The sequence below is a fragment of the Psittacula echo genome, assembly GCF_963264785.1.
Source record: "Psittacula echo genome assembly, chromosome: Z".
Classification (NCBI taxonomy): domain Eukaryota; kingdom Metazoa; phylum Chordata; class Aves; order Psittaciformes; family Psittacidae; genus Psittacula; species Psittacula echo.
Window position 1 is genome coordinate 21801996 of NC_137742.1, and position 27252 is coordinate 21829247.

General features: G+C 37.0%; 1 protein-coding gene across 5 annotated transcripts in view; it reads right to left on the reverse strand.

Annotated features, from left to right (window-relative positions):
• The window catches only part of PDE4D (phosphodiesterase 4D), a gene marked incomplete at its 5' end in the record, with an annotated part of 509165 nt that overhangs the window by 210910 nt on the left and 271003 nt on the right, over window positions 1-27252 (reverse strand). Inside the window, one exon of one of the 5 annotated variants that reach the window (XM_080636844.1) lies at window positions 2343-2467. The exons of the other annotated variants lie outside the window; for them this stretch is intronic. Coding sequence (XP_080492970.1) covers window positions 2343-2467 — 125 coding nt within the window. Of the gene's footprint in view, window positions 1-2342; window positions 2468-27252 lie in introns of those variants that run through there. 5 annotated transcript variants of the gene reach the window in all.

The following is a 27252-nucleotide window of genomic DNA, read 5'->3' on the forward strand; positions in this document are numbered from 1 at the left end:
CTTTGAAACAGAAATCTGACACTTTTCTTCCTAAAGACAAAATAGAACCACTGCATAGTCTAATTCAGGTTCTGGCTCTGAAGTTCCAATAATTTCTTTCATTTCCACTATATGAATACTTTCATGAATTTTAATCCTTTAAAATATTTTGAGTTCTCTCAAGAGCTCCTGAATAATACTTGGCACTACAAAACTAATAATTTTTCTGCTTAGAAATTATTTATCTACTATGTTTTGCATGTTCTGCCTTAAACTAATGCATTGAAAAATAGGATACATTAACATTTTGTGTATATTTGAAATTAACTTGTGTCTAGCACCTTCTCTCCCTGAAAAAGACAGCAAGGACTTCCAGCAGTATGGAGTACAATCCTGCACTATTACTTGCATAAATTTTCTAAGAAAGGTGAAATACAGGTAGAGAGCTCTGGAACTGCTTGCGATGTGGAAGATCTTCAATTCCTAATACTATTTTTAATGACTGTTTGTTTTAACTGATTTGTGTTTGAGCTTGCATGAAAGAAAGGAGAAGAATGCACAGCCACACAACGCATCTCCTTTTATGAAGACCCTGAGATTGAAGTGTCACATGAACTGTAAAAGAGGTTACAATCTACAAAAGACTAATTATTAAACAAGAAGAGTCTTCTTCCTGAAAGGCAGTAATACAGTGGCCTCAGACTAGTATGATGCCTTAGAAAGGTCTTGGAGACGGATGTATTACATCCTGTTTGGCAGATGCCAGCATCAGGCTCTAAGTTCTTCAAAGACTGTATTACACTCCCCACTGTTAAGACAGTATAAAGGAGGAAATTTCTCTGGCTTTGACACAAATGAATCAGTAGTGGTAAAAATCAAGAAATTAACTTATTAATTTGTACTACAGCATTTGAATTTCACAGGGTTTTTTTTTATTTTTTTCTTTCTCCCCAATATACCCACCAACTCTGATGAAGTTACACTGATGTGAAGTCACCAAAGACTGGTGTCTACACAATGGCAAACCATTTACAGAACAGAGTAATATGCTGTTCTAATACTGAAAAACCACTGATTTTTCAAACTATGAACAATTATCAGCATATTCAAGAGGAAAGTAGGCTTTCAAAAAATCATAGAGCTCTTTAAGCATTTTATATTAAATCAATGGAACCCTAATACGTTAAAAATAGGAAGTTTTCTTGAAATATTACCCAAAATTTTATTAGTTTGATTACTTTTTAAATAGAGTATTATTTTTAAACTACATTTTCAGAAATATTGTGGAAAGGCATCATTTTTTTTTTTTTTTTAATTGGAGAAAGGTTTTATGGAGTTTTTCACATTATTTTTTTCATTCTCCATGTCAAAGTTTGGCTTTTTTAATTTAAAATCTACATTTAAGCTTGTCATTCAGTAAAAAGCATTACATACCATAAAAGCACATAAAGGACTTCAGATTATAAATATTGGTTTAACCTAAGACTACTTTTGGGAAGGCAGCTGGAATAAAAGATCATTTTTCTTAAGATTAATTTTTTTTTTTTTTAGAATCTCACTAGTTTACCTTCTACTTGAAAGAGTCTCTACTAAAAACTGATAAAACTAGCAAAATACTAATGATGCATCAGCAGTTTTCTGATCCAACATGGAACTTTACATCTGTTTTTTACAGTATGACAGAATTAAGGGAGATTGATTTTTTTTTTTTTCTTTTTTTATACAAGAAGTTTCGGTAAGACTTTCAATTCCTTACATAAAGGAAGTTTCCTTTCATGGCATAGTTTAATAAAATTGAAGAGAAAGAAATTCTACCACACTCAATAATATGCAAAAGGCTGTTTCAGCTACTTTGCTAAAATATGAAACAAATGTATTCCAGATAAAAAGATAGAAAATATTCCACGTAATGCCTAACATCTTACAAATAGGATTAAGAAATAATTTGTGACTAATTGAACCTCCTAGATTGTTTTTCTTGACACATTAGAGATAATAGCCCTGGTTTTCTTGTATTAAAAAAGTTAATTAACATTTCTTCCCTGAAAAAGTGTCTGATTATTTGTAACTGCAGATATGTACAATATTGTCCTGTATGTAAGGTAAATATGCTGGTCATATATTTGTGTAAAACAAATATAACTTTGTGCTGCTGTATTTATTGCTGCTACCTGGTATTGTATTTTTTCCTTTTTTTCACTATACTTCCCTTCCATGATTCGATACTGAATACAAACACAGTGAAATGGTTCTGTTTAGCATGTCCCTTCTCCCCCTATCTCTATACCCCAGCACAGAAGGTTTAAAGGCAGCAAACTGTAAACAATGCAAACACTTTGCTGAAGAATAACAAAGTCTCATACCGTCTCCTCTGCTGTTTAATATCAATTGGCTTGTTAATAGCATAAGGTGATCCATGAATGTTAGCACTCTGGAATCTAGCCACTTTCTCCTGAGTCAGGTGCTCACAGTTAGCTGGTAAACTCATTTTATCCCCGTAGAAGCAGGGTAAGACTAAGCCAAAAAGATGCATTCCTGGGAAGAGCGGAAACAAACTGCTACATAATTGACTTCGTTGGAGTGTGCCGCTCCAAAACAGCCAAACACTCCTGTCACCGGAAAGCAACTGCTCCTCATCTCAGCTGCAGCTGCCACCCTCATGGATGCAGGAAGTTGGCTGCTAATTTCTAATCAGTCATACTCCAAGCAATTACTGATTAAACGAGGGGAAAGTCACTCAGGAACAGGTTCCCCCCCGCCCCGTGGGCGCTAATCTTTACTGATCAAGACAGACCACAAGTGCAGCCTTATCAGTTAGGACGAATGTCTAAAAAAGCAACAGACTGAAGTTACTTTGAAGCAGCAGTTGGGCCAGAACAAACACTTTTGCATGTAACAAAAGACCACCGCTGGAGAAGAAGGATCTACCAAAAAAGGTTAACTTTTCAGATTCACAATGTGAACTCAGGCTGATTAGATCTGTTCTACCAGTTATTTCAGGATTTAATCAATATAAAGACATTGATTAACATATATTTTAGGCAGTCTTATATTCTGTGGCATGCTTCTTATTGCATTCTCGGCAAACAGTTACAAAACATGTATAAAAGCTCATATAAGAATTTATTCTGTCTTCCGTTGTATAGTAAATTGTTTTCCCATTCTATAGAAAACACTGTGGGCTTTTTATGTATTCAACTACTCAAAATTATCCATGTGATTGCTGTTATTTACGAAAGTACATCCATTTAGCCTCCACTATCTCAGTCTCTGTGCAATGCTCTTAGAGGGCCCAACTGCAAAATGCTACTTTCATACACACTCAAGTTATGAAGTGGATTTTAAACTCTAGCATGAGAATTTGAGGGATATAAAGGAGATTTAAATTCACTACAGAAAAAGCTCTAACATGGAGATCTGGAAAACAGGAGAGAGTTTGTGTATATAACGTGTAAATATATGCACCTAAATCTATCAGGATAATCCTAATCCTCTTGAATTGCTGTAATTAAATCCAAGGAGGCTGCAAAGGTGGAATCCCAAAAGGAAAAAAGACAAAAAGAAAGATAAGGCTCCTTGCAAAAAACAATGGATGGGGGAATGTACCTGAAAGGGGGACTGAATACCTTCTGCCTGGCTCCAGCGAGGGTAGCAACATTTACCTTTCTGAGGCTGAAGAGCACCAGAGAAGGAAAAAGAACCAAGTGGGAAGAATTTGCCCACAATATCTGCTGCCTCCCTCAGTGCCTTGCTGGAAGCAGAAGCAATTTGTCCTATACCTTTGGCAGGTATTAAAGTCCTCATAAGACTCTATTAAGTGACAAAAAAGCCAGGCAAAAGGTGAACAGTCATCTGCCCTGTACCCTTTCCTTGCATCTAATACTAACAGTCAGTATAATGGGTAAGCAAACTTTTAGGTTGATCTTAATTCTATTTGTGTCCTGAAACTTTTTTGTTTGTGTACCTGAAGCATGATTTTGCATGCACAACTACTGTAAGATTGAGCTCAGGTTAGGTTCACTTTATATTGCATTAACAGACACTAAAGAAAGAGGAGAGCACACTCTTGAATACAACTGAAATAAGAACAGCAGAAAAACTATTACTTTTTTTAATGTGACAATAATAGTATGAGACTACCTCTGATTCTATTTAGGGTCTAAGATATCAGCACTGAAAAATCCTTCAGAAATTAATTCAGCTTTGTACAACAGAAAGCCCAAATTAATAAATTAGTCTAATCTAAGCCTCAAGTAGCAATTTTCCAATTTGTAACTATAGCCATTACCAAGGAGAAAGACCTAAAAATGAAACAACTCTCAAACCACTACCTCTTAGCTTTTTTACTTTAGTTAAGAAGTCAAAAGAGAAAAAAGGTAATAAAAAAAGGGAAATTTAACAACCATTTAGGAAGTGTTTTTTCCTTCTGTTGTGTTTGTTTGTTTTAAAAGTGCAACTAAAGACAGTTGTAAACCAGTATTTCTATATCTGGAACAGATCCTTATTAATGAGATGGAATAGATTCTTTCTACTTCATAATGGGTACATACCCACAACTGGAAACGCTTGTCCTTGATACAAAAATTGACTTAATGTATGCATTGAAGATTTTTATCTAAGGAGTTGAAGTATGCACAACAGCACTTCAGGAATCATGCTATGTTGGCAAATTCTCTGTTGCACTGCGAATGCCTGTGCCGCAACCAGTGCATTCACTGCTGCAGCACTGGACTGGAAGAGATGGGAGGCTTCAGTCTTCATCCAAGAAACCTTCCATCTCTTTGGAGACAATGCTAATTTACTGGCAAATTTATAGCAAATGATATTTTACCATCTCATGGTCTATGATCACATGTTGGATGGGGTATCATACTAACTGCAAAGCACTTCCTACAGGTCTGAAGAGCCAACTGGGCATGTCTATTTTTATCTTTTTTTTTTTTCTTTCTTTTTTTTTGGGTAGATTTTAACTATGGTGGTATTCTAATTTTGAAGTCTCACTGATATTTATGTTCAGTGGACCTTGGCTTTACCTGAGAGCTCTTTTTTCCTCAGTGAAGTACAAACTTTTGAAAACTATACACTAAACATGTCTTCAGTTTTAACATCTTTGTAAAGTATGCAGACAGAAAGAGTGAAATTACTTTGACAAAATGTTTCAGAAATAACACGCATGCACATAATTAGGCTATATCCAGATGACTACCAACCAGAGAAATTTCAATGGAGCAGTACAGCATCAGGATATATCAAAAGCATTTTGAGACTGGACTGAATTTCATAGAATTTTGGCAGAAAATTAAAAATGTATGATTTTGATATTTTAAGAGCAACCTTCATTTTTCACTAAGATGTGATTTAAACTATTTTAAAATGTACGAAAATACTCTGAAGTAGAAATTTAAGTGAAATAACTATCTTCCATTTCATAATACAAAGTACTCTGCTCTTGTGAGACCCCACTTCAAGTACTGGTGCAGTTCTATAGGTGGCCTACAAGGATGCCAGAGAGGGACTCTTCATTAGGGACTGTAGTGATAGGACAAGGGTTAATGGGTTTGACCTTAAACAGAGGAAGTTCAGGTTAAATATAAGGAAGAAGTTCTTTACTATGAGGGTCGTGAGGCACTAGAATGGGTTGCCCAAAGAAGAGGTAAATGCTCCATCCCTGATAGGGTTCAGGGTCAGGCTGGACAGAGCCTTCACAAACAGGGTCTAATGTGAGGCGTCCCTACCCATAGCAGGGAGGTTGGAACTAGATGACCTTAAGATACTTTCCGAGCCTAAACATTCTATGATTCTATAATTCTATATTTAAGTCAGTATAAAATTAATTCATTCTCTATTGTGGAGGGATTCTGAGATTTTGGGTTGCCACAGAGCTTAATTGAGATATATAAAAACCCTTTGCAAAAATGAAACTATAATCATAGTTTGTGTCCACGTCGTAATTTAAAATTCAAGTATTATTTAAACATTTTTCCATTTACAAGAAATCTGGAGAGGGACTTTTTAGATGGGCACGTAGTAACAGGACAAGGAGTAATGGCTTTAAGCTGCAACAGGGTAGATTTAGATTTAATATTAGGAAAAAATTCTTTACTGTGAGGGTGGTGAGGTGCTGGCCCAGGTTGCTCAGAGAAGTTCTGGTAGCCCCATTGCTGGCAGTGTTCAAGGCCAGGTTGGGTGGGGCTTGGAGCAACCTGGTCTAATGGAAGGTGTCCCTGCCCAGGGCAGTGGGGTTAGAACTAAATGATCTTTAAAGCCCCTTCCAAACCCAGACTGTTCTATGATTCTATGGTCCTATGATACTACGATTTTATGATATATTGGTCTTATAAATAGTTTTTCAACACTTTCTTTCTAATGTTGAACTTTACAAACAGCTACATTTTTGTGTCCTTTATTTACATGCTGAAGTCCCAGTGAAACAGAGGAAACTATCATTGTGTCTTCTAAAGAATTCCATTCATTAAGTTACACGGTATATATGTATGAATATTGTCTGCATCAAATTTTGACAATGTCTGCAAAGCTTTTAACAGTTAGTTTGATTTGTGTTTATCATAAGGAAATAAAGAAGGTATTAAGAGTAATTATGAAAATCTTATTTTACACAACTGTTATTACTATTAGATTGCGCTGCTTTAGACTAGATGGCCTCAGCCAATGTCATGGGCTTTGCTAGACTACAGAACAATATAAGAAAAAGACAGGTGTTCCTTACATTCACAGCCCAAGCATATGAAAAGATTTTTCTTGGTCTATATACTGTCAGTTCATCTACTAACTAGACCTTTTGTGTGTGTGTGTGTGAAAAGAGTTTCTTCCCAAAAAAAATCCTGAATGAGAAAAAATTGGCTGATTGCATGAAAATTGTTTGGCAACATGTGACAATTTTTTCTGATGAAGATATGGTCTGTTCACAATAAAGAAGCAGTTAAGAATATTCTTTTTATATCCATGGATTGGACAAATCTCCATCCATTTTCCCCCTGAATTGTTTTGAAGATAATCCCTTTAGATATATTTATTTAACTAACTCTTCTAAATCTTACTGTTGAGCATTCCCTGACTGCTGAATATCGACAACTATTTATCTCCCAGCAAATAATCAAAAGGAATGAGAGAATGTGAGTGTTATTTCAATTCTTCTCTCCTCCACTGATGAATATTTGGCTCTCCTTCCTTACCTGTTAGAGGATGAATTTCTTCAAAATTTACTGCCAGTTTACTTATAAAAAAGATTATTGCAGGAACTGTGCAAAAATTTGCTCATATATTTTTATTAAGTGCTGACTGTACTCTGACTGACAATGGCCTGAGAAAGTATGCTATGTGTCTCAAGAAGTGTCAGCAAAACAAACACACAAACAAAATCCCTAATGTAACGGTCATATAATAAAATTGTGAATAAGAAGAACCTCTTCTTTATACCACTGCACAGTCTTCATAGACATGAGTCCATTTTTCACATATGGGGATAACAAAAATGTTTTTATACAGTACACATCAAACACACATGCTGGAAAGACCCAAGTTCAAAGGAGTGAGACAAATACTAATGGCGTATACTTGGCTTGACTTTGTAATGTTTCATTATATTTTATCCTTAAATTTGCCTTACAAAGATGAATCTGCTTTTAACATACATTCTTTTAACTCTGCCAATAGACACTTTTGCTAATGAAATATGGGACTTCATCCTGCTGCACTTGAGGACCCTTTTTTTTTAATTGACTCCTACAGATTTTTCTTCCCTTTATTTCATGAAACGCCCCAGAGAATCTTCCATGAAGATAATCTATTCTCTCCCTTAGAAATCATAAAACCATTAGAACAGCTGCACTGGGTCCATTCAGCTCAGCACCCCATTTCCAACACTGGCCAAGAAGCTCATCATTTATTTGGTATGTATACATGCTACTGACAAAATTAGAAAGGTTCTACAGATTGAATTTCAATAATCGTAAGTCTGACATAAAAAATATTTAAGGGCATGAAGTACCTTATAAATGGAAGCAATTAAAAAATCAAGAGTTCTTATTAATTCCTGTCTCCAACCATAGATAGTCATTGTCATTTTATATAATGTTACTTATTAAAATACAATAATGGCATACTGCTGTAGTTACACAAAATGCTGTTTATTCCTCTCTCCAAATGAACATCTTCCTTGAACATCAGCTGCTACTACTATATTTAGAATGTAAATTAGCAATGCCAATGTTGTTTATTAAACAGCAAAATATAGACATTTTAGAAATGTTAGGTGCTGTTAATATGCATTACTTCTGCAGCATACTGACTACCAATTTGGCTGTTTAGGATTAGACTTGTATACTCTGTACAGGTTAATAATCAACTTATTTCTGAATCCATTTCACAGAATCATAGAACAGTTAGGGTTTGAAAGGACCTTAGGATCATCTAGTTCCAACCCCCCTGCCATGGGCAGGGACACCTCACACTAAACCATGACACCCAAGGCCTCATCCAACCTGGCCTTGAACACTGCCAAGGATGGAGCATTCACAACTTCCCTGGGCAACCCATTCCAGTGCCTTAGCACCCTCTCAGTAAAGAATTTCTTCCTTATATTCAATCTAAACTTCCACTGTTTTAAGTTTTAACCCGTTATCCCTTGTCCTATCACTACAGTCCCTGATGAAGAGTCCCTCCCCAGCATCCTTATAGCCCCCCTTCAGATACTGGAAGGCTGCCGTGAGGTCTTCACGCAGCCTTCTCTTCTCCAGGATGAACAGCCCCAACTTTCTAAGCCTGACTTCATACAGGAGGTGCTCCAGTCCCCTGATCATCCTCGTGGCCTCCTCTGCACTTGTTCCAACAGTTCCATGTCCTTTTCATGTTGAGGACACCAGAACTGCACACAACACTCCACGTGAGGTCTCACGAGGGCAGAGCAGAGGGGCAGGATCACCTCCTGTTGACCTGCTGGTCACGCTCCTTTTGATGCAGCCCAGGATACGGTTGGCTTTCCGGGCTGCGAGTGCACACTGAAGCCGGCTCATGTTCATTTTTTTATCGACCAACACCCCCAAGTCCTTCTCCGCAGGACTGCTCTGAATCTCTTCTTTGCCCAACCTGTAGCTGTGCCTGGGATTGCTCCGACCCAGGTGTAGGACATTGCACTTGGCATGGTTAAACTTCATCAGGTTGGCATCAGCCCACCTCACAAGCATGTCGAGGTCCCTCTGGTTGGCATTCCTTCCCTCCAGACTATCAACTGAACCACAGAGTTTGGTGTGGTTCTACATTTCGTAGGTCTGTACCTATGTTCTTTTTATGTGATACTACCTTCCATGGGTTTATTTCTTATTTTGCCAAAACAAACATGTATGATGTATTTGCACACTATTCATCAAGGCTAAATTAAAATTTACAATGTGTGGGTGAAAAACTACGCAACCCATTACAGGTTTCCATGGATAACTAATTTTCCAGAAAGACATTTTCAATTAGAAAATGTCAATTTACAAAGGTTATAATTTATGGTCAATTTTCAGCTTTCATTTGTTGTTTTATCAATAGCCCCATGAATAAACCAAAGAACTATGCTGTCCTCTTTTGCACTGCTATTATTAGTACTTTGATTCCCACAGAAACACTACAAAGAGTAGACATCTCACCTCTGCATAAGCTGAACTCCACATTCTGGGACATTTAAAAATGTACAGTATTGATCAAGTAGCATTCATTATCTATTCCCAACATGACATAACCAGGCTGTCTTAAAACCTTCCTTTAAAACAAAATCCCCACAAATATTGTCCACATGGCTCTCATGCTCCACACAAATCACCCATGAGAGAAAGAGGAGGGGGAGGTGTCTCTATATTAGTCTAACTAAGGTTATATCTTTTTCTGAAAGCAAAGGAGTCTGAAGTCCCATACTGCCAAGGAAACAGGAGGAACTTTTGCTCTAAAAAAGGGTGATGTAAGATAATTATGGCACATAGATTGCTGCTGGTCCTATCAAGCTGAGTTCTTGCTCTGAAGAATTATCACAGTGCTTTCTTTACAATGCAGTTTAATACAATCTACCACTCTAAAGACTTCAGGGTTTCTCTAGGAACCAAACCTTAAACATCTTTTCCTTATGTTTCAATTAGATTCACTTTTAAGGTCCTTATTCTTTCACAGTAGTCTTGAAGTTAAAGCAACTTCTCAGAGTTCAGTGTGTGTTACGGTTTTAGCCCAGCCAGCAACTAACTACCACACAGCTGCTTGCTCACTTCTCCTTCCACACCCCCAGTGGGATGGAGAAGGGAATCCAAAAGTAAAATCTGCAGGTTGAGATAAGAATAAAGCATAATAATAATAACAACAGTAATAATAATAGTAGTAATAAAAAGAGATAACAAAAAGAGGGAGGAATAAAACTCAAAACCAACAACAATAATAATAGTAGTAGTAGTAATAACAAGAAACCCAAGAAACACCGACAATATTATTAGTAGCAGTAGTAATGAAAAGGGAGATAACAAACACAGGAGGAATAAAACCCAAGAAGCAAAAACAATGCACAATACAATTGCTCCACCTGCTGACCGATGACCAGCCAGTCCCTGAGCAGCTGTTGGCCCCTTCTGGCCAGCTCCCCCCCAGTTTATACAGTAAGCATGGTGTCAGTCCTACAAGTAAAACCACAGGGTACACCGTGGTGTGTATCTTCTATATACTCTCTCTTTAGTGAAAGACTGCTCACTGTTAATAGCTGAGATGCCGGTCCATACCAGTGAGGAGTAGGACCTTCTTTTTGTTGCTGGAACTTCTGGAGCAGTTTTTCCCACTATTTGGTCACTTTTTCCACAGCCAAGACACATGTCTGTAGTCTCTAGAGATTTTCTCTGTATTGCCAGAGTTGTTGAGACACCTCATCTAGTGTCAGAGGTGCTTCACCTCTTGAGCTCCTTACTGACAATAAGTTAGCATACAATGATGTGGTGCTCCATACAAATTGCTGCCACATGGTTGTGTATACTGGATGTCATCCAGTGGGTGACTGCACATAGTTCGTGTTATTAAAAATTATCTCTAGCATAGCTAATTCCCTCTGATAGTGGATACCTCCCTCTGTTGCGGTCCACTTGCCTGGGTGACATAAACATCTTCCCTTGAAGAATCCCTTGAAGGGATTCCTTTCTTTCATGCCTGACAGGAATCACCTCCAGAGGCTGAGGGCTTGTGTCCCTTTTCCAATTACCTTGTCACTCATTCTTCAATCTCTTTTCAACACTCTTAGAAAGGGATCCCAGCTGCTTGGCTTTCCTACCATCTAATTCCAAGCTACTGACCCCAATATCCTAGCACTGGAGCATCCAGGTAATGAAGTGCTCACCTGAATGACAGCTGAAATCTTTTTGCTTATCCCACAGCTCACTTAGGCATAGGGATCAAGAGGTCACCTGACTTGTTGCTGTGATGGTGCTGCTTTGTTCTTTACTAAACAAGTTGACTTTTGTGTCCGTTTCTTCTTGTGTATAGGGGCGACTGATACTGGCACGGATTTCCTCTCTGGTTTAGCTGCAGTACCTGTTGCAGAGGTTGGAACAGCCACAGTTCCTCTCTTTTTGTCAGATCTAGAGATCTTCTTTCACCTTTGAGGGTACCAAACAATGTTGAATGGGGCTTGGTAGGCATTTGCCCATCCTATCCCCCGTACACTGCCATGTGTAACTATCCAGTCTTTGGGCAGATCCCTGGGTGGCATTCTTAAATAGTTGTTTAATCTTAAACAAGACATGGAACACATTCAGCAATACGCTTGTTCCTAGAAACAGGATCATGCTGGTTTTGATACCACAGTGATATTAAAAATATTTAAAATTCTCAAATGTTGCTGTAACTAGCCTGGTGGGGAAGGGGAAGATGTGGGAAGATGCTTCTTCCACAGACTGGATCTCCAAGGAGAAAAGGTTAAAGGTGTGATTATTAGAATCATAGAATTACAAAGTGGTTTGCATTGGAAAGGACCTTAAGATCATCTAGTTCCAACCCCCTCAAATGGGCAGGGACACCTCACACAAGACCATGTGGCCTAAGGCTCTGTCCAACCTGTAATAGTTTCTGTAGATGACTCCTGAAGTATAGAGATGATGGCAGTGTTGAGTACAAATACCAGATTAATTTCATGACAAGCAACTCTATCTTATCATAAGCCAGTGTTAAAAAGTACAATATGACAACCTTGGCCCAGTTCCCACAGGTGACAAACCGCACAACAGGGAACACACACAGCAAGTAAAGTATCGCATGATGTAAGTTGAAGAACAAGCACACAAACTTCAAGAGCAAATAAATCATTGTGACTAGGAACTATTAAACTAATATAATGAATGCTCAGAACAAATTTGTTCTAACATGTCTTAGTCAGATCTGTCATTATCTCAACGAGATGCCCCATGCTGGGTGCCACAAAGGACTGTCGTGTTTTAAACCCAACCAGCAACTAAGTACCACGCAGCAGCTCTCTCACTCCCTGCTCCCCTGGTGATAATCTGCTTTCACACATGGGGGCACAACTCCTGCATTACTTCATATGGCTTTGTGACAGGTATGCTATTATGATTTTATTTTGAAATGGGTTTATTTCTCTTGCAGGAAGTGCTGGGTAGGCTTTCCCTTCCCCTTTCAAACCATTGAAAATAATTAGTAGTTAGTGGTCCTCTCTTCCTATGTAATGGATGTACCTGTTTTTGTTCTATGCTTACTATGGTTAAGTTCTGATTTCTATCAAGATAAAACACAACCCACCACCATCTCATAGGAAATCATTCTCTACAAAATGGCTTCATTGTATGCAATGAGTCACCTCTTTCCAACAGGGTAAGCTGCAGAGTAAGAGTTAGGGAAAACCATAGTAAGTATTTGCAAAAATTACTTCAAAGGCCTCTCAAATTTTATGACATGTGTTGAAGGTAACAATAAAAATAAGGAGAAAAATAAAAATCAAGCCATTATTTCACTTTTGTATTGTAAATAGTCATTCACACATAATCATTTACAGTAATGTGTAAGTCAGCATCATCACAAAACTTTTGAAGCCTTGTAGCAAGGGCTGGCTTTTCCTTCAGCAACTTCATTTTAAAGTCCATTCAAAGCTGTTAAACATGGCTTTGCTAAAAACTACCAATAAAGACTACTTCCTCCTGTGTTATCAGAGCCTTAAACTACTGAAGAAAATTAATTCTGCTCTGTAGTGTTGATGCTAATCAGAATCTTAAAATTCTATACTTAAAATACTAGAAGTGACCCTTGTTGACATTTGAATGTTCTCTGTGGCTTGAAGTTAAAACTGTGAACAGTCATCAGATGACACATGATGCCATCTTAGGTATAACTGAAACAGCAAAAAGCCAGGTGGAAGTTTCAGGAAAAGTGCACTGGAAGCTCTGAGGCAGAGGTAGGTAGGTTATTTCCTACCTGAATTTGGGTGAATTGTAAAGGTCACAATTGCTTTTGTTTTCTGTATGTGACAGTGTAGATCTCACTGTGGACAACTGAAAGATTTTACTCCCTCTGGAGGGTGGAAAGAAGTGCTAGCATAATCAGTCAGAAAAGACTAATGGCACTCTTACATGTGTCATATGATCCTGTTAACTTTGTATATTTGACACAGCTGACATCACGTCGCTTGTTGGAAGGTTTTGAGAACTGCTCTATCCCCAAGTTGGCAGAGTCTTGCTTGAAGGTATCTGGAGCAAGCCTTCATGTCTGATGGGACAGATACTTATAGGTACACTCTGTTACCATAGCAGGACAGAACTCAAAACAATTGTGTGGAACTTAACAGTCCTTTTATCCGTTCCCACAGACTTTGTCACCTTTGAATAATTCAGCTCTTTATCAGAAGCCACAAAGAGGACTCTGCAGAGTACTCTTCTTTTGATCTAATACAGAAAGGCTCAAAGTGAAATTCTGAAGATGTTAGCATTGAATGAGCACCTTGATTTCAGTGGAAATTTGAAGCCACTTCAGTAACTGAATTCAGTTGATGTTGCTGTGAAGAGTCCTTTAGGAAGATACGGTTACTATTGTGCTCAAGCCTTTGTACTCTTCCAGTTGAGGAAGAAGCCATCAGGAAAATAAGAAAAAAATCTGCAGAGAGGAGTGATGTGAGTAGAACAGCCTGAACAGGGCCAAAGCCAGACTGCTCGTAAGTCACGGGAGGTTATCCTAAGTCTAAGGCAGGAACACGCTCTTTGGTGCAAGGAAAAACTCTGAGGTACAAAGTATGTAATAGAGGCAGTTATAGCAACTTTGCATTTTGGATGATCCATCTGACCATAATAACATGAAATCAGACCTTGTAGGTGGGCACAGATTAAATTTCTACCTCTGTAGGGTAGAAATTCAGGTAAATTTTTACCCTCTGTAGTCTCTGTACATCGTAGTTCCTTTTCCAGTCCAAGTATATAGATCCACCTACAAAAACTGAGTGTGAAAGACATGACCTCATTCAAACACAGTTTTAGAATATGGGCAAATTTTCTGTTGAGAACATTAGCAACTAAAAAGTATCAGAGCCACCATGGCTTATGTCAGTTCCATTTCAGTGCCAAACTCTTGAAGCCAAAAAGGCTAATATGGAGGAGTAACTAGAGTTAAACTTCGTAGTAAATATCACGATATAGTATAACAGTGTATAACTACATAACCAAGATCTTAAAATATGATTTTTCACTTTTGAGAAGACTAAAATATTTGCAGACACAGGACAAGTTTTTATCTTCTGGAAGCCTCCAGTGGAAAAGCAAGTACTGCCCCAAATATCATTTTTAAGCTTAAAAATATATGAACTATTCTACAACAATCTCTACAGCAGGAATGAAAAAATATCCAACAGGCATTGCTGCTGTCACTCTGCCACTCTGTGGCCTAATAACAAAACCACACTGAAGCCTAATAAAATGTGCAGCTACACAAGAATAATAAAGAGATTTTCCAAACTAGCTTAGAATGCCTTTCTCTGAAATAAATAAATATAAAACTAAAGCTGCACCAAGAATTTCATTCTTACTCTTGGCTAGTCTTGTAGCTCACAAGGCTGGGGAGGACAGACAGATTATTCGCTCAAAGGATGGCTGAAACAGGGGAAAAGATGAGGATTAGAGTTATGGTGAGAAAACAGTGCAAGAAGGGATTGAGAGACAAGACAGAGATAGGACAGAGAGCAAAAGCAGGGAAGTCTATGATTATACCCAGCAATGATGATAGTTCCTGTGGACCTCCGGTGACAGGGTGCAGACTGGCAGGCTGGACTGTGCTTTTTAGTTCAAGGTCCTAACTGGAAGAGGGTAAAGCAGTAAACAGACTGCTTTTCTGAACTCAACAAGGGGATATCCAAACATTTTTGTGAATGGCATCCAACAACCATGGACATTTGTTACAGAGAGTGTAGAAGACACAAAATGCCACAATCTCATCTGTGTTGTAGGTGAAAAAATGTCTTCTTATTTACTCAGTGGAGTGATTTAGAAAAATTGACAAAATTACTACCTTCAGTCACAAACTCAAAATTAAATAGGAAACCCTAGGTCCCATAATTTTCCTAGAGATTCCTTGTATTTTCTATCTGTGAGAGAGTCACTGCACAAAAGTCAGCTAGCCCTGTAGTCCCAACTTACTTGTATTGCTTTTTCAGCAGTCTCTCTATGTGGCACTAGGCGTTTTACTACATTCCAAATATGGCAAGTATGAAGTATGTTACCTCATAAGTATCTGATATTATCTTAAACATGTGAGAGTATTTGACTTCAAACTGAGATATGAACAAAGGTTTTGAGCTTATCACAGCCCCAACAAGACAAGTAAGGTACATTTTCATTTCTGCCGTCTTCAGCTGTAGCACACACTACCTATGACTTCTCTTTTATTAGCACATTTGTTTCAATACTACAATCTCTTACACTCCTGTCCCTGTGAGTACACAGCTTTAATTCCTGGAACAGCCATTAGAAGATGTGTTATTTGCTCTTTCAGAGAAGTTAATGTTTAATTCTGTGTCTGCACCGTAATTCACCAAGTACGGAAATTACATTCAGTGCATCCAAAATGCATTTGAATCCATTCAAAACCCAGTAGAAGTCCACTGTACAGTATCAACAAAAGTTTTACTTAAAAAATCTAATACTTAAGCTTGTAAGTCAGTAAGACTCTGCTGCCAAACACGATTTGCTTCCACACTTTCTCAAACAGAAAGGACATCTGTGTATTAAATTGTTTTGACAAAACACATTAAGAAAATATTAGTAGAGGTGGTTAGAACTATTCCAGGTAAAATGTCCATATCTAAACCCCCAAAAAATTAAATTAAAAAAAAAAAATCTAAAGCAGGACTGCATTCTACTTCAGCTTGGTCTCTGTTTATGCTATTTCTCAGCACTTGTATGTGCATGAGATACTGTAAGATTCTATGTGTATATACAAGATATTACCTAAATAATATAATTTGCACAAGATATACCTAAATAATACAATTTGCACAGTTGTATAGCCCCTGCACAAATGGAAAACGCACATTAAACCTTTCCCTTTACATGAAATGCATTATATGGAAGGAAAATATTGTAGGACAGTAAATTTCTTCATGCATCAAAAACTTCATAGGACTGTGCTGATTATTATAATGCGTTTGTTTGGTTTTTTTTCTTTCTAGAATTACAGAGAAAAAAGATTTTTTTAAAATCGTTGAACAAGAGAGTTTGCATTCAGTGACAAGTCAGAATAAGATCTTCGTCAGCAAGATACGGTAATAGTAGGTATTCTTTATGAACTTTAAATCTACTAATAATGAAGTCTTAATGAGCTTTCTAATTACAGCCGCATAAATTCTGCTATGCCAAACCCATCATACTGCCCTCTACAGGTTGATTTAGTAAATGTACTCTGTACCAAACCCTTCTGTTTGCCTGAAGCATATTATGTCCTATACACCTGAACTATAATGCCTATTATGAAAAGCTTTAAAAATTTGTTTTTGTTACAGTATTAGACAGTATTTCTCTCCCTAATACTCTCAGAATACAGAAGCTTTAAAGATCTCAGTATAGAGAAGCTACAGATTCATCAAGAAATAAAACTACAGCAAGAACGTCAAAAAGAACATAGGAAATGCCAGAAGAAACAGCATGTGTGGCTTTTGATTTGTTATTGTTGTTCTTTTAAACGTATTTATTTTTTTAAGTTGAAAGAATACTTGCTTTTAATAGACGGACTGAATAATTTAACTACATATAATAGACAAAAAGAAATTTGTATTAAAAATAGACATGACAATATCCTATTCTCAGAAAACAGTCATCTTTTAAGGCAATATTCCTCTATGTCTGAACGTGTTTCATTATTGAAAAGCTGAACAAGCCATTCTTTACAATGAGGGAAATATTGCACCTATTGTTTATAGTTTTAGGCAAGAAAGCTCGTTATCCACCATATCTATGATTGCAGTAAATATTGTCTAGTTTTTGTCTAGTTTTCTCCTTTTTCGCCTTTGCATCTTTCTTCAGGTAAAATCTTTTCTACAGAACTATTTTAATTTCCATTTTCAAAACTCTGTCTAGCTCAAAAATAATCTTTTAAATTTTTGTTAGTGTTTCAGATATGCATGTGTGCGCCTTTGTCTCTGTGTGTGAATACAAGCACAGGGAAATCTAATTTAAACAGAATACCTATATCTATATATTTATATAGATATTTATATTATATCTATATATAAATATATAGATATATTATATTATATATATAAATATATAGATATAGATATATATTTATATATAGATATAAATATATTATAGAATATTTTGAGGCAAACTAAAATTCATTAGAGATTAAATGAATAATTATTTTTCAGTCATGTGACAGAAAATCTTTAACAGCTACCAAGCCCAGGTCTTAAGTTTTACAACAGAACATGAATGGATTCCTAAGCCACTACCAGCCTGGAGTGATTCACAATTTGACACTAGCTACTAAGAAAGACAGGCAGATGGATAAGATCCATCTCTGCAAGTATGGCAGCCTTTAGTGTCATTTCCAGGATCCCTGGAGTCCCCTATAGCACCACAAAGCTTTCAAACCTCACATTTGGAGAGTCCAGGGGACCGTATCACATGACATCACCACTTCCAACATCTTTGGCTACGTTCTGAAAAGCAACTGAAGAGCAAGATTCACGTTTCTGCTGCAAAACCTTCACTTGTGTAATTTTCCGTGTAATTATATTGCTTTCATTCCCCCTCCTCCTCTCTTCCTCTTTTTTTTTTTTGATCCTTGGTCTAACAGCAATCAATCCTAGCTGGACAAGGGTGCATCTTGCATTCCTGTGACCACAACTATAGTGGAAGGTGTCAGTAATGTTGTAAATAGCTTCAATTCAGCATAGGACAGCCAGATCTTGGAAAAGCTCAGAAGCCATCTGTTTTACCTGAGACTACTTCACCAAATGGTTGTGAGACAAACTATGAAAACCACAGTTAGTGGCATTTTTCTGTCTTTTTCGCTTTTTACTTCTGTTACTGCCTTTTCCTCCTTCAAGGAAAGGAAGGTCACATTCTACTTAATAATAAGAGCATCACCACCACTGCAGATGCATTATGTAATCCTTTTCTCAAAAGGTCAATTTTTTCCATCTCCGGTATGATCCAAATAATTGTCAAACAAAAGATTTCTATCATTAGAATTCTCAGGCTATGCTCTGCTCCAATTGTTAAGGAACTAAACCGTCTTTGTATTAGTAATGTGACTCCGGACCATGGAAAGGAGGCAGTGCCACCTGCAGTTCATCTGGGCAGCCTGCAAATTCAATAAGCATTTCATTAACAGTTCCTCTAATCAGCTTTTCTCCTCTCACCGATTCTACACAAACTAATCCTCTATGACGGTCACATTCCACCAAAAATAAAGTAGATGAGCATGCAAACGAAACTGAATTCTTACCAAGTGGCCCTTCATTTTTGTTGTTTTGTTTTTTACCTCTTTTCTTGCGCCTCAAGAAGGCTGAGAGGAATGTTTGTTAGGTTTTCTGTCAGCTTAATGAAGAAGAATAAAAGGAACTTACCTAGAATACAGAACATTAAGAAAGGAATTATCAGAACATGGAAGCTTACAATTTTTACTTACAGCATTATCACATACAGGTATGTACAGAAGAGGCAGAAAAATGGATTGTTTCTATTTAGGTATCAATGCTAAATTTTTTATGTCACTCCACCACAAATGTGAACTTAGCACATTAATATATTTGTATGAGGCTGTATTTCTCTGATATTCGAAATTATTTATTAATTTCTGTTGAGAAGCTTCTTTCTTACACTGTTCATTAAAAGTCTCTCAGAACACAATATTTGATACAGCACTTACATTTGACAGCTTCTGTACAATGTATTTCTCTTTTTCTGTAGAGAATCTTGTACAAATTTTTATTTCCATCACCAACCACAAAATCAACTGTCAACATACATGTTTTGTGCAGTTGAGTTTAAAATTAGGTTTCAGTTTAGTATTATTAACACTATATTTTCTAAAATCAAAACATGTAAAATGTGAATGAATTATCAGATCTTCATAGAATATGAAGTTTTCTGTACAGATATATCAAATTTTAGATAGACTAAAAATAAAGTACTGCAGGCCTTTTTAAACTTCTAACATTCCTCTGCTGTTTAGTTCATAAAAAAAAATCTGTGCCACAAATTGGAAAACAGAAAAAAATATTAAAATCAATTGAATTATAGGAAGAATCATGTAAGAGGAAACAAGAATGCCCTGCATTTAAAATGTGACTAGACACCAGGAATTTTACCAGCGCTCAGCACAGTGCTTCTATCTAGTAACTTATCCAAATCATGCTAACAAAGAACAGTAAAAAATTAGTGTTTTTAAAAACATTGTCTTTAGTAGAATAAAAACATATATTCTGTCACTTTAGTTCTATATACACAGGGAGGTTCCCGGCTAAAAACTCCCCACCACCTAAAAGTATCAAACCAAAGAATACAGCCCTACTTTTAACTGGATTTCCAATCTATTATGCTTTCAGCAGGAATACCATGAAAATATGATTAATATGAATGCTCAATCCAGAAGTGACACTGAAAATTCTCATGAGGAATACAAGGCTACACAAATGGATCTGACACACATCAGAAGTCATTGCTACTGTAAAATACTTCTCTCCATGCTTTTCTATTCATTTTTTTATTCATCTATTTTCTGGCCTGCTTCTGATGATCTCTTCTTCAGCAAAAACCAAAATCACCCCCTGGTGCTGCCGACTAGCCTAGCATCTGGACTTTCTGGGCTCCACTATCTGCTTTCTCTAGGTATTGCCAATAAGACACAATTAATGAGACTCCAAGCACATATCAATCCAGATGTGAATCAATGACATACAAAACTGGAGAGTATCAGAGTGGAAAAGCTACTTGTGTGCCTTCAAGCTAAGTGGACTGCTATGAATAGGATCTAAACTTTGTTTCCTAAATCCAGTTCCACTGATGCAAAAATCATTCCAAACATGTAGCAAAGAGTTTAGAATTCTGGGTGTCAAGTGACTATAACAAACTGTGTTACTTGTTACTCTAAATAAATAAATGAAATCTTTCCCCCCCCCCCATGAGATCTATTAAAATGTGAGAGGACAAGAAAACCCATTTGGATTACTGTTAAATCACCTATTTGTTTGTTAGAGGTCCTATAAATCTGCATGATAACAGCTGCGTAGGAATGTGTGCATGACACATTCATACAAATGCTGTAACTATCTTGTATTAAAAATGCATGTTTTTTCCTGTTCTTGATAGTTTTGCCTGATGATTTAGAAATGGAAATTAATACCATCACTCTAGCAGAAAAGTATGATAAAGATAAAAGTAAAAAGTATGATAAAAACCTTTATTAGACTTAGTTCAGAGCTGTTACAAAACTGACTTCTATATTGGACATAACTCGTAGGGAAAAAGAGTAGTAGAAATATCTTCTGTAGATAGGTACAGCGTTCAGCAGAAACAGACTGAAGAAGATCTTAAGTGGTTAAAGAAACAAGTATTATTAATTAAAGTCCTCAGTACATGAAGGCTAATAATATATATAATGAGGAGAAGCTGATTACTGACACTTTTATATTTTACATCTGTAGGCTCAGTTATGTTTTCAACCTTTTTCAAAACAGGTTTCTACAACACATCTTTTGCTTTCATCATAGCTACTCTGTGGCCCTTAGGGGATAGCAGAAATAAGATTATAAGAAAACACCTGTGACAAACGCCATAAGGAATGTTTTCATATTAGGGAAAAAGAAAATTCAGCAGTTAGCAAAAAATTTCATGTTAAGGGGTTTTTTTTTTCTGTTTTAATGCATTAAGACAGCATAGGAATGCACATCTTACTGGTGTAGTGTATAGCTAACTCAACTCTGCCAAGCAGCATAAATAGCTTTAAATGCTTCTTCAGATCCAGAGGATCAAAACAAGACACACATCCCTCTACGTTATCCTAAAATAACACCATCTATCTCCTTCTCTCATACTTGCTGCAGCAATAAAATTCCTGCAAAACAATTTTTAGAAAAGGAAGAAGATTCCATATGTCATACAACCAGTAAAGGGGTTTAGGATAACTGGTTTACCTCTAATTATGTCCTCCTTCCCTCTTTAGCTAAAGAGGCCATAGCTAGTATGTATAAAGCCAGAACATCTGTGATTTTCAAGTAGCCAGATCTTCAAAGGACAGCTTCTGACAAACAGTTGCAGGTTTGCTTGTTAAATTACAGTGCTCATAGCCCTCCACTTCTCCCACCTCAGTAGCAATAATTCATACACTCCTGGGTGTCATGCAGTGTCACAGCTTTGGCTAGGTGCCCTAGCACTAGGAAGACACTAGAAAGCTGTGCTGTGTAATTGTATTGGACAGAGGCAAGCCCAGGTTAATGTATTCTCTTTCTCAGCGGGGCTTATTAGCTTGTCTGCCAGGTTGGCTTACATCTCAGGTACTTCAGGGCATTAATGGAAAAGGCATAGGACTTTTCCATTAACACCAGAAAATGGAGGACTGTCTGACTGAGGCCATGGTGAGAAATGCTGAGGAAACTAGATGTGGATAGCATGGATTAGGGGAGAGATAAATAATTATTTATTATATTCAACTACTATTTATTATATTCAACTACTAATTTATAGTATTCAACTACCCATAGGGAGGGAGGATATAAGGAGGTAGAGCAAGACTCTTGTCAGTGATTCTAGGAGAAAAATGAAACAGTCACAGTTTACATAAAGTACTACTTTGAATGGATATAAGAAAAAAAAAAATCTTCATACTGATGCTGTTTAAGAACAGAAACCTGCTACCCAAAACTGCCAGGTGCCCAAACTTGTGGAATCTTCATTCTCGGAGATGCTCAAAGCTTCACTGATGAAGGCCCTGGCAAACGATCAAACTTCGATGATAGCCCTGCTTTCAGCAGAGGATTGCATGAGATAGCTTTGACAGAACCCTTCCAAGCTGTATTACTTTATGATTCAGTGATTCTAACTCTGTAGCTACAACTACTATAATACAGATTTATAGAATGAGAACAGAAATGAATTCTTCATACCTTCCCCTTTCCTTGACGTGACACCATGCATTCATCAGCTGTAGGCACCACGCTGTGCCCTCCTCACAAGAGGACTGAATTCTGTTTTCTGTGCTTAAAATTAACTGCTTCCTTATTGCCATAATTTTTTGTGTAGCCAGACGCTCTGTAAATGATTGTCTACAATCACTCTACAAATGCATTGCTCTACGTAAGTATTGTTAAACATTTTCTGTTTCATTATGTACCATACTATAAAACAGTTTTGCAACTCAGGAAAGGGAATAAACACTTTCTAAGAAGCAGACAGTGTTATCAGTATATTAGTTGTACCTGTTAAGATATGTAAATTGATACTTGGTTGTGATCTTTTCTAATACTATTAGAGATTTACCTTTTTAATTCCTAGGACAACTTTGAAATAGCTGTACTTTTCTTGCTCTGTCTTGTATATGTGGATTCTGGGCTAGACCATGTTCTTTCCTAACAGGGTCTGGTGAAAGGAACATTATGGATATGACACATAGGAACAAACCAAGGGTATAATATTAACTATATTAACAACAATAACATTTCTTGCTGTATTAATTATAAGAGATTAAGTATGTTATTTCATAATGTCTGTCTATCACTACCTATTTTGTCTGCCAGCAGTGCTTCCTAATGCTGTATGAGAGGGACAAATACCCTGGAAACATTAGGTAGGGTTGTATTTGCATGTTTTCCAGTCTATAGCGGGAGGGTGGAAAAGATGAGCTTCTCTCATAGCTTAAATGAGCTTTTCCGATTGTTTAAATGTTACATGGACATCTTCATTAGGTCCAAAATTATGCACAACTTTAAAAACAAATTCCATCTTTGAAAATCTATTTTCTTCACATGCAAGACCAGTGTATGTAATGCTCTAATCCTGGCATCGATGGATAGACTTTCAGTGGTGCTGTTGCAGAGCTCCTAATTAAAGCCACAGCTGGAGGAAGAATAATGAGGACAGAAGAAATCTGGAGCAATTTTAGTTCTTCCCCCCAAAACACACTCAAATCCTCTCAGCCTTTTTGTAGGAAGGCTCAATGCCAGATGAAGAAGCATAATTTGCTTCTCTCTAGACTGTAGAATAAAAAGGCTTGCATAATGAGTATTTGAAAAGTGACTGCTATATGGCACTGCCACCACACAGAACATTAGCTCCTCTTGTACTCTTTCGTTTGCTCTTCTTATGGAAAGAGATCAAAGATGCCCACTCTGAAAATAAGGATTCTCAAATATTGATATCACACATCAGTCAGAGAACTTAATATCTGCATGTTTCTGCTCCAAATTTGGGACAGTGTAAGACTGACAGCTAGGGGAACTGGCAACAGGGGAGACATTTATGGTTTAATGTCACAGGTGTTTTCATCGTGAGAAGAAAATCTTAACTGCTGTCTACAACAGACTTCTATCATGCAAAACTGTTTTCTTTCCTCTCTCCCTTCTCTTCTACCCTCTCTCCCCACCACCGCATCTCCCCCTCTCTCCCCCCTTCTCTTTCCCATATACTTTTGGTTCCTTACTTTTGCATAAATTCACTGCCTTTGTACTTGTCCATCTGGGACTTAAATATTTAGCACTCAAACATGCACATGTTTAGCAAATGTCTATGCCTTTTTGCTTGTTCAGTGGCCCATTTCCTCTACTGTGCCAGCTCACTTACACAAGGAATCCCTATCCTCCTGGGACAGATTGATGTTTCCTGGGAGAAGCTGGTGAAATGGAATACCTGAATGCTACTGAGCTGCTTCAGCACAAAGACTCACTTCAATAGGTATTGGATCAAGTGACTGGATTTTGGACTGAAGTAGCTAAAGAGTGCTCTCAGGCTTCCTCTCTGGCCAAGCTCCAGGTAATTCAGACATAGTGAGGAGACGGTAATAAAGGCATAGGGAGAGAGACATGCCTGTAACTACTTGCAAAATGATCTCCAGCCAATCCTGAAAAAGAAACCAATGAAGATTGTGCAGCTGCAGGAAAGGCAACAAAGGCAAGGATCAAAGAGATTTCCCATCAAAAGAAGCAAAAGCAGCAGGGCAGCAGCCCTCCTGTCAGAAGAGCACCCTCAGTAACAACCCCCTGGAAAGATAGAGCAGGCTTCTGTCTTTCTTTGCAGCAGCTTGTTGCTTTGTTGGTACTGCAGCTGCAGCAGATCCTGTAGGGATCTGGTGTTACCATGGAGTGACTGGGAGTTTCAGTCCGGCCAACATCTGCTTATCCCGCTTGCTCTGATGCCAGGGAAATCAGGCCCTTTCAGAAAGACTGTTTCTCGTGACCACCAGGTAAAATAAAGCAGCAATGAGTCATGTCTGAGTCTTAAATATGAGCATACCTTAATGTGCTCCCATTTCAAATTTGTGCAGGTTTCTAAATTACATAATCTGGAACCATAATGGCCAGAAAATATGTTTTAGAAAGATCATTTAAAGGATCTCAGAGAAGCTGTCATATTGAATTGCCTTCTTATTGAACCTACTACTGTTCTGTCCTCTTCGCCACTGCAATGTTTCTTCTCACATCCTCCCTAGTATTTAAAGAAAAAGTTTGATAGCTATAATTCCAATAAGCTTCCATTATTTCAATGAAAAACATACCTCTGGAAAACAAGTATCAGCCTGATCTGATTGCTCTTAAGATTACATAATATTTATGCATAGCTATGAGAATAGCAGGAAGACATGACCAATATGACATTTGTGACATACTTTGCAGTTAAAAGAGACTGCATTTAAAAGCAAAGCAACATGTGTTATATTTTAAGGATTTCTAAGTTTCCATGAAAATGAAAATGCTATGTTAGTCACAGAAGTTATGAAAAATGGTTAATGAAATCCATGAAAGATCAAGATACCACAAATCGCCTTACATTTGTTGAAGGCAAAGAACACACATAGAAAGATACAGCTGATCAGGTAATGTTAAGTATCATACTCTTCCACTGACATCATCTTTTCTTATTACCTATTTATTGATAATGTCTGTATCCTTTTACTATTTACACAGGCAAGAGCAAGAAATTCTACCTGAGACTGACAGCAATAACTGCTCAGAATGGGTGCAGTAATAACTGTTCATAATGGGTCAGACAGCAATTCTCAGGAGTGTGCCTAGCAAGGGGCAAGCAGCTACATTCAATTCTAGAAACAATCAGCAAGAAATGACAGACACAGAGAATCGCCTCCCATAATTTCTCGTTGAATTGACAACGATGATCCATGCTATTTAGCACAACAGACTAAACCTAACAACTGATAACCTAAAACTTCCTTACTATTGTAAGTAAGAGATAAACCAGCTCACTGTTTAACAAGCATTAACAAACACTTCAAAAGTTTAGGTCATGACACATGACAAGCATATTAGTTCTGCAATCAATATTCTCATCTGTGGCCAGTCAAGTCTTCTTTATGTCACCCTGATTTCAAGCTGTTAGCAACTCCAGAAAGATTTGTGCCTTGAAGAGTACTGTATTATGGAGCCTTATTCATGTAAGAACTGCTAAGCATTCTTTAGGATATTTGTGACTATAAATGAAGCACAATAAATTAGTTTGAATACTTTTACAGCACCAGTTGTTAAAATTATTTTGTAGGCATCTATGCAAAAACATAAGCAGAATTCTAGCAGCTTTTACCACATGCCTTTTTTTTTTTTTCCTCCCCCATTTGCTATGTTTGGGTTTTTGGGGGTTTTTTTTACATCTCCAGTACAAACTTTAAATTTTGTTAATTTTTCATGACTTAATAGTGCATCAAATTTATTCTCAGTAGCAAAATAACAAAATGCTTTGCTAAGATGCACAACCTTTTGCATGGAATCCAAAATTCACATCTCTTTACAAGATGTAGTTACTCAGAGCGTAAATCAGTAATATAGCCATACCAATTGGCAAGAAAACACTTACACCTGTATCTGCGTCTAATTAATTCAACAGTAACATTCATCACTATCACATGGGTAGAGTTAATTATTAGCAACACAGCTATAAATATTTTAACAGCATGTTCTCCAAGAATATTAGATTTTTGCATAATGTCTTGTAAATACACTGCTTAGATTTATAACGTAATATATTACCATTTATGATCTGTAGGTTGACATAGTCATTGGTGAATGTTGCATCTGTATGCAGCACACATTAAATAGATGCACATTTATGTTTAGATATACTGAATTCAATGAGAAACATGTATTGTTCTTCATCAATAAGATGATTAGTTAGTGCTATAAAAAAATCTGTAAACTGACTTCTGAGTATGACAACATACCAAAATTAAACTCTCTAGAGACTATCTAGTCTACAGTAAACTCATTTGCACTCTATTTCCTTCTTGGTTCTGCAATATCCAAACAATTTAAGTTATACAAAATACTAAATAATTTGCTTAGAATGCGATAAGAACCAAAAATGTCTTTACTCAAGAAAATGCCTATCATCAACATGATTAGTGTAAAGTTACTAATAATTTTTATTGTGCCTCTTTACAGGTATACTTAGATAATTTTTAGTCATGCAGAAATCTTACAATGTATTAACAGAATGTAATAATGCATCTTCCCTGTTGATAACAGAATATTACATTGTATTACATTATCATGACGCATGAAGCTTGCCTTAGGCCACAACTGCATTTTATAGTTTTAAA